Below are 13,322 nucleotides of genomic sequence, written 5' to 3' on the forward strand. Positions count from 1 at the left end.
TTGAGAAAAGAACAAAGAACGGCACTGAAGTCATTCTTAAAAAAGGTAGATGTGTTCGGAGTTTTGCTGAATGGATACGGCAATTTATCAACTAGCAATGCTCTGGTTGGGTTTAGCGCTACCCTACTGAATGCAGAAGGAATTTGAAAGACAACTGTTTATCCCGCCCCTTGGATTGAGCCCTGCCAATGGTGAGTTCCCAGACCCAACATTTTGATGTGGGTATGGCTTGCAAGGCTAATTCTCTTTCAGCTAAAAAAAAGAAAAGAAGTGAGTGTCTTTTGCGTTGTGTCACAGTCTTTCGTGTGTTTATGGGGCAAGTTGAATTTTGAGTGATTTATTCAACTTGGTCACACTTTGTTTGTTTACAGTGAATGGCTGTCATTTAGCCATAGAAAATGAATGGGAAAGAGTATCATTTTCATCCATACACACAGTCCTACAACTTTTCTGTGCTTGTGTGCACATTCTACACATAAATCATACTTTACACAACAGAGCTTAGAGTTGAACTAATGTACTTCTTGGGTCATGTAACGCTTATGAGTTCAATTTTCTAAGCACAAAATTTTGGGAAAACAGAAAAATGGGTTCAAATATCCAATTTGAATTTTTTTTTCCGCCATGACAAATTAAAAAATTGGATCTTTAAACTGTTTTGAATATTTTCTGGTTTTATCCAGAGGAACAGAAATTTAAAAAATTACAAAACTGCGCCTGGGCTCCAATTACTCAATACCGCAATGATATCCTCTCTCTCGTTCCGCCTAGTCCCGTCCCCCGCACAGCAGCCAGATGTGTCCCTTCCCTTCCTTGTCTTGCATAATCAAATCTGTCACAATGTCAAGCAGAAACGCTTACTGGCAGATGACGCCCATAATAATGTGACTTTGTGTTAGATTTTTTGACAGTTTCAGTGGTTATGAGGAGCAATATGAGAAATAAAGTTGGTAATCATTGATCATTGTTTAGGTACATTAGGCTAAACCACGTTAAGCTTTTTCCCTTTTTCCATCACATTTTTCTATATATTTTATTCATTTACATTAGTAAGCCAGGACATTAGGACAACGTCTTTCAAAACATGATCTGCTCAAAACAGAAAAAAGATGAATGTGTCATTGTACCCAGCACTTCTGGAAATGGACATTTCAAACCAAATTGACGCCCATGAGCCTGTGTATGTTGCGCTCTGTGCAAAACTTGTTTAATGACGAGATAACTGCCCCCCTGTCCAAAGTCTGCCTGTAAGAAGTTTTGCACTTGCTCACAAGTAGGCCTATAACCTAAATTGTCAACAAGATTGCAAATTATATTCATCCAATTATCCAGCGTCAACATGACTGCCCCGAGTCTGCTTAAATGCCCGCCTAAACATATCCAGACACACCCACGATGATAGCCAATCAATCTTTGGTAAGTATGTGGGAGAGAACGAGGGCGAGAATATCGTTGCAGTATTAAATAATCAGAGCCCTGACGCAATTTTTAAAATGTCTGATCCTCTGAGCAAAAACAGAAAATTGGAAAAGCAGATTACAGATCTAATTTCGTAATTTGTTGAAGCGTAATTCTTTTTTTAAATGTTGGATATTTATATCAGTTTTTATGTTTGTCCGTTTACACACACACACACACACACACACACACACACACACACACACACACACACACACACACACACACACACACACACACACACACACACACACACACACACACACACACACACACACACACACACACACACACACACACACACACACGTTGTAGATGTTATTGTTCTAATAAGGTTCTTCTTACAATACATGTTCTGTTAGAAATACTTTTTGTTATTTGCATTGCACAGTTGTCTCCTCAAACCGGCTTTTTTTTTGGTGTGTTTTTATCCCACTATCCCAGCCAGTATTACATACAAACCAGAATAAACATGCTGGAACTAGTTTTCCAGGATGGTTTCCACAGTGTGGCCCATTCAGCCTACGCTAACACCCACACGCAGAGATTTAAATAAACGTATCACAACGCGGTTGTTCCCTGCCCTTTAACTGTTGTTCCTGTCTGGCAACACACACGCGCACGCACACACACACTTCCCCTCTGGGATAAACCTGCAGTATAACGTTTTGCTGCACAAAGACACATATATGCAAATGTTGCAATAATCAGGTGTATTAGCTTACACATAAAACAGCACCCTCATGAATTAGCCTACTGTTGCTAACGTACATTCATAGTAGTATCCACAAAGTTAGTCCAATGAGGGGACAAAGGAAAGTGTGATAGTGTTCCACGCCAACGCCTTTTCTCTCTCGCTCGAAACTAATTAATCTGTTTAACAATGTAATCCACTGTTGACATCCTCCGTGCAAAGTCTGGCAAGCAAACATGCAGGAAGGCCGACATTCTTGCACCAACACGCACGCACCTGAAAGAAACGACAGCATCCACAACGTTTTCCTGTATGCCCACGCAATATCTAGGGGTTCATTCATTTCCCTGAAAACGAAGAGACTGTCTCCACCACGAAACTGTAGCATGTCAAAAAGAGTTCAGCAATGCTGTTGCAATCCATTTTATGCAAATAATAAAAAAAAAATGTTCAGTGTAGGTGTCCACAGTAAAGGACAGCAGACTAATTGGTGCGGCAGATCAATCGGCGCTGGGTCCGCCAGTCACATGGTGTGCAACATGTCAACTGAAATGTGACAATGTTACAACTTGGGAGTTCCCCCAAGTCTAGTGACGGCCTCAAGCTTGCATAATCTAACTGGAACAGAATTTTTCCTTTTCCTGAAACCTGCCATAAATCAAAATCCTTTTGAAATGTAATTAAACGATTTTTAGTCAAATCTGACCCCATAGAAGTTAATGTAAAATATCATGTTTTTGGGCCAAGAGCTTGAAGGTGAGGTACCTACCTCCGTGGAGGATGCTGCTGCCGCTCTTTCCGCCTGCCTTCCCTTGGGTTGGAAGGTTTCCCAGGTTCCCTTGGAGGCAGGGGCCTACCCGCTCCACCACTGCCTGCCCCGCCACCTGCGCCTCCAACCTCGCGGTGATTGGTGGGAGGCTTCCCTCCCTCCGGCAGGGGTTTGGAGGGCCTGCCCTGCGGTCCACCAGGTGGGGGAGGACTGGGAGCTTTCTTCATGGCAGGCTTGTCCCTGCGAGGAGGTGGCATGGCACCCGGCTTCAGCGGCATGCTTAGGGATGGAAAAGGCACTTTTTCAAGCATGCAGACAGTGATGGGCAGGCATGGGGTAGCAACTAGCATGTCAGCAGAGCACATACAATGATGTAGCTAATGATCAATAAATAATCAATAAACAGGCATGATGCAATATGATGCCTGAGTAAGCCAAAACTACAGACTTCATTGTGCCTTGTAATGACAATTTATGACTTCAATTATATATTACCACGCAAAAAGAAAAGAGTGGACACTTATGATGTATTTTAGGAGAAACAAGGATAGAAGCAGATAATATAAACATGGGTGAATATGGATTAAACTGATGTAAGTGCATAAGATTTACCCTTTAGGTAACACAGGGGGAAGGTCTGGTTTGTTCTTAGCATTCCTCTGTGCTGCTGGACTGGGTGAGGGGGATGTGGAGAACGATCGTGACCTATAAATCAACAGTAGTCATAAAAATTACACATTAACACAAAACACAATACACAAGAATACAATGGTTTTATAATACTGCATGTCGTCATTTATAGAAAAGCATAACTGCTTTGCGCTTAGATGTGCTTTCATTGTGCATGTGAGCTGAACCGAGCAATTGAGGAAATAAAGCTTGTGTGAAGTCAACAAAGAGAGTTTATTATTTTTGCAGTGTGACTTTGTTTGACTGCTTAATGCTCCACTATGTTCACTAGTGCTATCTTTGTCTGTTTGCCTTTCAGGGCTAAGTTGGTAGCAAACAGCAGGTTTTTAGAGATTTACACTGAAAACAGCTGCATGATGTGGCCGGAAATTGAGCGGAAATCAGAGCGGTGAAAGTGAATCAAAACAGCTGAACAATGAGCTGAAACATTTCCACATTGCAGCTTGACCTACCACAGACTCTAAAGCTCACTACTGAACAAGTTATATCTTGTTTTGTTTTTTTAATTTCAAGATTATTTTTCATCACTCTGATTTATTGCTTGCCCTGAAGGGTTCTGTTTCTCAACAGGTGTGATCACTGAGCAAGATATTCCTGTCTTTCCCTTTTTGCAAAGCTGTTTGAAGGAAAGATTCAAGTTATCTTATAACGAACTTATATAATAAATAAATAATTTACCTTTCCAGAAACAAGCCTTTTGACAGTTACTGTATTCACTACAACAACATATTTCCCAATCAAACTTAGGCAATGGTTTCTTATTAAGGACATGACAGGATTAGAAGCATTGTTGATTTTCATATTAATAATACTTTTTCCTCATTTACTCAACTTGAATTTGGATGACCACCTTCCCACATTACATTCCAATTAAATCACACTTATACACAGTACACAAATATATAAACCTTCAATTTTGTCTACAGGTGTTGTCAGTAGCAGTCAGACACTAAGAGCCTGATATCCAGGTTTGTAGATCTGTTTTCAGAAGAAACTGCAAGGCTCCAGGACATTTCAATTTTTGTACAGATTAAAAAAAAGATTTAAATAAAATGTAGTAATATTCCTTAAACTACGCTAAACAAACCATAGTATGAATGATTATATTGTCATACTGATGGAACTGATGCTATAGAAATGTGCTTTAGACAAGTATTATACTGAATTTGTCGAGACAAATTGACACAGGGATAGATCAGAAAACAGCTGGGCTTCTTCTAAAACATGTTAAAATACACTTGTCTCTCTCATAACAGCCTGTTTCAAAGAAAGGCCTGGTTCTCTCTACAGAGTAGGTAGATAAAGTGGTGAAAAATGTTCTGTATTTGACTGTTCAATGTTTCATGCTTATTAAAGGAATACACCACAAAGTGTTGAAATTATAAATTATTCACTCTCTCCTCTATATGGTGGGCAAACGCATTTTTGTCTCGGTGCATGCATTGTCTTAGCCCGGCAGCACGCTAGCGTAACTTAGTGAATGGAATCCTATTACCGGTTAGTATGCTGTGAGTAAAACCAAAGACCCAACAACAACAAACACAAAACCCAATTACTTCTTGTGGCCTGCATATTCACAACGAGTACAAATAGCAATGCAGATGAAGACTAGATGATTTCTTAGGCAAATATTGACTTACGACTATAATAAATAATAATAATGTATACTATATTAATCCTGCGAGGGGAAATTACAATGTTTTCACTCAGTTGTTAATGCACACATTAGACATAGGCCTGAATTACACATGGGGGGGGGGGCAGTGCCCAGGAGGTGAACTGGCACCTCTCCAGTTACCAGTCCACCACCATACTTAGGTCTGTATGGGGACTTGAACCAGCAACCTTCCGGTTCCCAACCCAACTCCCTACTGACAGAGCTACCGCCACCCCAATATTGGGTGTAAGTAGGCTACAGCCAAGGCACTGCTACTTGGGCAGCACCTAACAACCCCCAACTACCGTCAACATACCGGCATGAATATTATATTATATTATTATTATATTATATTAGTTATTTCAGAAGAGGAGCTGCATGCTTTGGAAATAGAACGACAAGAGGAGGAGAAGAAGGTTGCGATTGCTCAACAGCCCAAGGACGTGAGGATGAGAGCCAACACGATCTGGTGATATGAATTTGGCAAAATATGCCAACATATGATGACTTTAGTTGTGTCACAGCTACCGAGGATTTCTCGGCGTTGATCCATCCTCGATGTGATAAAGTCAACTGGAAAAAACGCCTAATGGACCCAATAAACAACTGTCCACAGAGTAAGTGATTATTGTAAACACGACGCATGTTTGTTTAACTGACGGACTAAGACAATGCATGCACTGAGACAAAAATGCGTTTGTCCCCCAACATAAATATAAAGGAGATGGTGAATAACCCTAACAAACGGTGGCGTATTCCTTTAAAAGAAAAACACTTATGTCTGGCAAGTCATATGTATGGTCTAATACTCGTATAAGAATGTAGAGCCATTTTAATGTTATAATACTCTGTGACATGTTTTATCTGTTACACAGTGAATATTGAACTTTAGCCAAACTTAAAAAAAATTGCATAAACAGGTCTGCAGGTTGTACAGAAGCAGAGGAAAGACTGTATCACTGTGTTAGTGCAAATTCAACAGCTAGGTGTAGTGAGATACACAAATAGCTAAACACAGACAAACAAACATTAGTATACCTTGAGCGGCTGCCACTGAAGGAGCTGTGCTGGGAGGAGTGGCTGGAGTAGGAGCTGAATGAGGAAGAGCGGCTTCGGGAACGAGATGACCCAGAGCCTGTGTAGGATGAAGAGCGAGACGAAGACCTGCAACATACATATCCACACAGCACATGTAGTTAGGATAAATGCACAGCTTCTTAAACAGACCTCTCTAGAGTAGTCAAAATGGTGACAAGATGTGAAACCAAAACTAGAAATTTCCTGCAGAAAATGCGTGTGAATGCTGAATAGCTAAATTTCTAAAGCTAAACTGAATTAACAGTTTAAATCTGTAAGAAGAAGTTGAAGCAGTGAGAATAGTTGGAAAAGAGGGAGTTTTAATAGGTATGAATTTAATTGACAAAATAACAAAACTAATAATTACTATAATAATTTAAAGTTCTTTTGAAAAGCTAATGCTAAACTAGATTGCTGGTTAAAATGTGTAAGAAGAAGGTGAAGTTGTATGAAATGAGGAAAAGTGATAATTGTTTTACTTAATATACTTTAAAAGTTAAAAAAGGTGGGCATATCAGTGATTCATAAAAGTGGTTTGCTGTGCCTTTGCGTGGAAATGTCAGCCATGTTTAACATGGGCAGGGCAGATATAAAACCACGGAGATCGAGCATAATAGCTGAAGGTTTTGTGAATGGATTAATGTTTATTTGGTTTCTGGAGGTAAAAATATTAAGTAGGAGTAGCATTTTGAAGTGGAAGAGGATCTGAAGTCAGCTCTCATTGACTTTAATTGTAAAAAAAAAAAAAAACAATTAAAAAGCTTGATATTTTCAAAAATATAAATAGAACAAATGTTAAAACAGTCCCATCATGTGCTTAAAGAACTGAACGTATACAGAATTTAGAGGCGACAAAAGAAAGTGGAAGAATAAAGAATCGGATAACAGTACTGCTGAATCAGCATTCACACAATCAGGTACGGGGTTCCGGGGGCATTCCACTCCCATAAGATATTTTCAGTGATTTCATTATGCAAATTAGGGCCTTTTTAGATTAGAATACTATGAGAAAACAACATCATGTGTAGATAAACAAATGATGTCAGGCATCCTGGGAGCAGTTCTGGAACTTCTCCAGCTGCCAGTCCACACAACGTACTTGGTGTGTGCAACACTTCACCCGGCCAAGTCCCCACAAACTGACCTACTGCCACCCCATTTGAATCACCATGTTAGTGTGTCATTGGGATTGTAACCTAGATGTAAATCTAGTGTTAAAAGCAGAAGAGAAGGTATTTTTGCAGATATTCATGTCAGCTAGTGCTTTCGTGGTATTGCTTTTTTTCCCTACTGAACTTATTTAAACGGCTGGGATTAGCGGCATAACATTTTCTGCTAAAATAGAAAATAGTTCCTGATGTAAGTTGCCATTTAAAACATATTACAATATAAACACAATATCACATATCAAGATACCATGACAATTCAACTGTCACTTTGTTGCATCAAAGCCTCCCTTTTACTAGACCTGAATAACCCAATTACAATCAGACAAATGAATGGCATGCAATCACTCTGCCCTGTCACATGCTATTGTTCACTGATTTAATATGCTTCTTCAAAAAGGCCAATGACCAAGGGGATAATTGCTCTCAACTAACCTTTAAATCAAATTCTATATATTAAATATTCATATTATTCAAAAAGCAGTGCAATTATGTATCTGTATCATGTGAAAGGGCTTGTTACTCAAGTGTTTCACAAGTGGTACTGTGTACGTTTACAAATCAGACTACAAATCTTAAGGCCTGTAATGAGAATGCCGGTCTGTAGTATTGTAGTAGTACTGTAGTACTGTAAGCGACACAAAGATGTGAAGTTCTGATCAGCAGAGATTGCTTTATTAATCAGCTGTTAAAAAAAAAGGTGTGGAATATGCCTGCATTTCTTTTCATTCAAAATATTTTGCAATATGAAAAAAGAAAAATGTTTACAAGATGACTTAAATAGCTCTATTTGGAAATAAATCATTATTGACTAGTAGGGTGATTTTGTAGGGGAGTGCATTTCTTGGAAAATAAAAATGAAAAAGGAACTTTTCTTATGTGAACCATTTTTTGTTTAACATTAATGCTTTACAAACACCAAAGCAAGTAAGCGCTGTGATTACCCTTCTATAGTGATTTTGGAGAGGGAAATTAGGTGGCTAAATACACTGGCTGACTGACATGATATCATTGTAGTCATATAATACTATCAATCCAGGCTAAAATGAATGAAAGTAATAATGCATGTATGTTCCTCTAAATTTCAGGTTGTGGTCGACTAGCGGGACCAGCTTGTTTAATAAATTCATCAACATTGATTGTGATTAGTCGTTTGCTGGGCATGCAGACCTGCATGTCACACACTAGCAACAAACTGCCTATCCGTGGTTAAAGTGTAGGGGGCGGCACATAAAAAATACAACAGTTGATACTGTCTATATCTCTCCCCTACCTGGAGGAGTGGGACAGAGAGACGGAGGAGCCGGAGGGCCGATGTCGCCGGCGGCCTCGTGGTGGGGAGCCCAGCCCGGGCCGTCTCCTGGGGGATTTGGACCGACGCCATGGGTCCTTCCACTCATCTGGTCGTCTCATGACTGGAACGACCTCCTTCTTTGAGGGAGGCTCCATCGGCCTGCTGAGTAAAACCAATGTCGATAAGAGACAAGTGGCAGTAAAAAACATTTTTTTCTTTTTTCATCATTTCAACATCTGCTTGTTTGGGATATACTAGATGCACCTGAGGATTTTTGTTTAAAAGAGTTGATCTGTTCAAGCCGACTGAGTTAAAAATGGAAACAGACGGATACCAATTGGAATTCTATTATGAATAATGAAAGTTAAAACGAGGTAGGGGTGGGGGAAAAAACTCAATACAGCTTAGAATCGCAATATTTTCCTAGGCAATACTGTATCGATTCACAGATGCCAAATATTGGTCTTTTATCATATATGTGCTGGGGAGTTTCTTTGTTGACGTTCCCATTTTGCAATGAAATGAGAGGAATTAACAAAGAAATGTATCTTTTTAGAGAAAGCAGATGTTGACAAAGCTTCCAGTTGTATTGTGATATCGTATCGTGGTGATTCCCATCCCTAAGAGGGGGTAGGGGCTAGAAAAGTTCCCAGCTTCTTCTTACCACTTTCAAACATGAACAATTTTATTTGAGTTGCTTATTTGTTGCTGATGATCTTGTTTTTTTGTTTTTATTATTTTTTATAAATTGCATGTAAGTTGTACTTTGTGTTTGTATTCTTATCTTTTAACAAGTTTCATAAAATTTAAATCCATAAAAAAATTCTGGCGTTTTAAATATTCCATACAATTCACAAGATATTTTACCAGCACATATATTGTTTTAATTTAATTTAATAACTAATTAATTTGGTGTCTGAGTCTGACGAGCAGTTAGGCTTATTCTTCTTGCTCTAATATGTGCTTTCTTCTTTCTTTTTCTTTTATTTCATTACATTAAAACTGCCTACCCATATTAAAATCTCAATAAAAGCATGTTTATTCTACAACTTAGCAAGATTAGTAAAGATAATAAATATAGGCAGAATTTTTTGTTTGCAGCCTTTTGAAAATTCTCTTTCATCAATAAATAAACACTCCTTTTCCCCCCCCACAAATGCTAAAAATCGGACATTTTCACAAATGGAATGACGTCAGATTGATAACAAAGCAGGTGAATTAAAATAATATATTGTTTCACAAGCGCAAGGCACCTTCATGTAAACTAAGCAGCAGGGTGGGGGGTTGTTGAATGGCACAACAAAAATAAGCTACACTATTTACACCTTAACTGCTAGTTAAGTGCAAACTCTATGGGCCCTATGGTCCAGCCAAAACAAGATAAGAACAAGACAAAAATGCATATAAAATGCCTATATTCACATTTCTCTTATACGCATTTCATAAATCATTTATATGTACAGATATGTCCATGATGGATATTTGCACATGTACAAGATAATATCTAAAGCATAACACTGTGAAGTTCTTTCAAAGTACACCGGATTGATGGCTTTAACTTAAAATGTACAACAATTTCTTCCATAACAGCATGACCTCTAGAGGGTAAACATTCCTGTAGGCCTTGTAGTGCAGTCTTATGACTTAACTATTTACATGGGAAATCCAGTAGAATTATGACAGAATTTGCATTGGAATAGACTGAATCTTTAAAAGCATCACCAAAAATTTTTCAACAGTTCTTTAATTAACTGTTAAATTAAAAAAACACCATCTGCGCATGACAACAGATTTGTGGTGCCGTGTTTTCACATTGCACCGCTCTGGACAGTCCAGTCAACGATATTGTTCACTGGAGAACAAATCTCTTCTTCTTTTGTCGAGCTAAAGAGTCATGTGACTGGTTGAGAAAGTAATTACCACACAGTTTGATCTAGATTGACCTTCACCCAACCTTTTTGCACTGCTGCAAATACATGAACCAAAATAGCAGGTGCAATTCAAGACACCCACACAATCTGTGCCCTTGTTTCATGGCTTACATAGGGCACAGAATTATTCCTCCAGTACTTCCCGATGGTGGAAGCATTTATATCATCTGGGTCTTCCACGCACAATTATTTGTATAATCAATGAATCAGCAAATTATCTTCTCAAATTGTTTGATTTAGAGCTTCAAAGACTGTTTGCTTAGTTGTAAACTATTAAATTAATCGCCAACTATTTTGATAATCGAATAATAAGTTTGAGTAATCTTTTTAAAATATAATTTCGATGTCTCAGATTCCAGCTTCTTAAATGTGAATGTTATCTAGTTTCTTCTCTCCTCTGTGATAGTAAACTGAATATCTTTGAGTTGTGGTAAAAAACCCTTGAGGACGTCATCTTGGGGTTTTGATCTTGGATTTGACACAATTTTCTGACATTTTATGGCCCAACAACTAATCTATATATCGAGAACATAATCTACAGATTAATTAACAGATATAAAAGTTAGTTGCAGCCCTAGATGGATTTATAAAATGTCATAAAATATAAAACAAAATCTGTTGATTGATTAGCAGACTCATTGGTTTGACTCTAATAATCTTAATGTATGCATCATCATGTCATCCATCCCTAGAGCAAAGGATTAATAGTAATCACCTGCTGACAGGATGTAGCACGTTTACACACGTGGGAGATGATTTGCAATAAACCTTTTGGATAATTCACAGCAATGATGTTTACAACGTGTATGGGATTTTCCCAAGTAGAGGGGCCATTGTTTGTATTTGCAAAAAAGACAGCAAACTAAATGTTTATGCTCAAGGGTGTATTTAAATATTTGTTGTTTGAAATTAACAAGATGAGTGGATATTCCCACTGTGAATGGAACTGTGCTTTATTACAGAAACTTTTAATGCCTAATGTCTCTATTGCTGCCTGATATATGGATAACTCATTTGGAGTTTGTTTTGTTTTACTATTTCAATAAAAACTGCCTTTGTGCAGAACAATATATTGAACATCACATTTAACAAGCAATAATTAAACTAACATCAATATGGAGCAGGGAAACATACTTGGAATTAGGCCTGCACGATTCAGGGAAAAACATGAATACCAATGTTTTAACTTAGAATTGACATCATGGGCACCCAGATAGCTCAGTGGGTTGAGCGGGTGCCCATGTACAGAGGCTTGCTCCTCGACGCAGCGGGCCCGGGTTCGAATCCAGCCTGTGGCCCCTTTGCTGCATGTCACCCCCCTCTCTCTTTCCCCCTTTCACTCTGTCTGGCTATCTATCTAATAAAGGGAAAAAACCCAGAAAAAATAACTTTTAATAAAAAAAAGAATTGACATCATGATTCTCTGCCACAATTTCTTTCTCACTAAGTGTAATTTTTATTGCATACATTAATCATTACAAAACAAAACAAATCGGCAGTACCGAACATAGATTTTTTTTTGACACCTATAGCACTTTAAAACCTTTTCATACAGTCTTACGGAAGAAAGTAGTAGCGTTTGTGATGCAGTCGGCTTGTAAAATTAAATGGGAATCGTAATTATTTAAACATTAAATCATTAACAGGGTGAATCAAGATGGCGATTTTATAATGATTAATCATGCAGGCCTACTTGGAATTACATAATCATCTGCTCAACCACAATGTGTCCTTTAGTACAAACATGAGTCACATATGGCCCAGTGATTGAGAAATTCCGCAGGCGTGATGCAAGAGCAATCAAGTGACCCCAAGGCAAATCTCATATAGTTTAAAATAGAATCACAACACAGGAGCTATTTTTAGCTCTCAAACAAGTTCCTATCAACAGAATGTTTCCTTTGAGGAAATAAAAAAGGAAAACCCAAACGAGGGAGAGGCAAACCCATAAAGTACAAAATAAGGAGCACCAACAACAACATCCACCTTGTATTAAGTAAACTAATCAGCTGATTGATACGCCAACAGAGTTAATAGGGCAAAGGTCAATGGGGAAAGGCAAACACTGATGTAATCACACTTATTGCAACAATGGTAGAACTTCATCTTTTTGTTACAGAAGGATACAAGGGGGGCTTGAAAGTTTGGGCACCCCAGGTAAAAATTTGTATTAATGTTGTTGGATATGTTTCTGAGGGGAACGATCTGGAATACAGGTCGGTTATCAGGGACTTTGTCACCTGGTGTGAGCTCAACCAGCTTCAGCTTAACACCAGCAAGACTAAGGAGATGATCGTCAACTTTAGGAGGAAAACATCCCATTTCTCACTGGTGAGAGGGATCGGACATTGAGGTAGTGGAGAGCTACAAATTCCTGGGTGTTCACCTAAACCATAAACTGAACTGGACTGACAACACCCATGCACTCTACAAGAAGGGTCAGAGTCGCCTCCATCTGCTGAGGAGACCCAGGTCCTTTGGAGTGTGCAGGACTGTCCTCAGGACTTTTAATGACTCTGTGGTGGCCTCTGCCATCTTTTATGCTGTGGTTTGCTGGAGGGGGGGCAGCTCGGACCGGGACAAGAG

The 13,322-nt window shown here is 38.7% G+C and overlaps 1 protein-coding gene across 9 annotated transcripts in view; it reads right to left on the bottom strand.

Moving 5' to 3' along the window:
- zc3h18 (zinc finger CCCH-type containing 18) overlaps window positions 1-13,322 on the bottom strand; it is a 42,539-nt gene that overhangs the window by 9,939 nt on the left and 19,278 nt on the right. For 8 of the 9 annotated variants that reach the window (XM_032523278.1, XM_032523286.1, XM_032523285.1 and 5 more), the window contains exons 10-13: window positions 8,785-8,967; window positions 6,307-6,432; window positions 3,534-3,626; window positions 2,922-3,200 (exon numbers count right to left, since the gene is read on the bottom strand). In XM_032523278.1, coding sequence (XP_032379169.1) covers window positions 2,922-3,200; window positions 3,534-3,626; window positions 6,307-6,432; window positions 8,785-8,967 — 681 coding nt within the window. The remainder of the gene's footprint in view (window positions 1-2,921; window positions 3,201-3,533; window positions 3,627-6,306; window positions 6,433-8,784; window positions 8,968-13,322) is intronic. The other variant, XM_032523282.1, reaches the window with a different exon arrangement.

This window comes from Etheostoma spectabile, chromosome 8, assembly GCF_008692095.1.
Source record: "Etheostoma spectabile isolate EspeVRDwgs_2016 chromosome 8, UIUC_Espe_1.0, whole genome shotgun sequence".
Classification (NCBI taxonomy): Eukaryota; Metazoa; Chordata; class Actinopteri; order Perciformes; family Percidae; genus Etheostoma; species Etheostoma spectabile.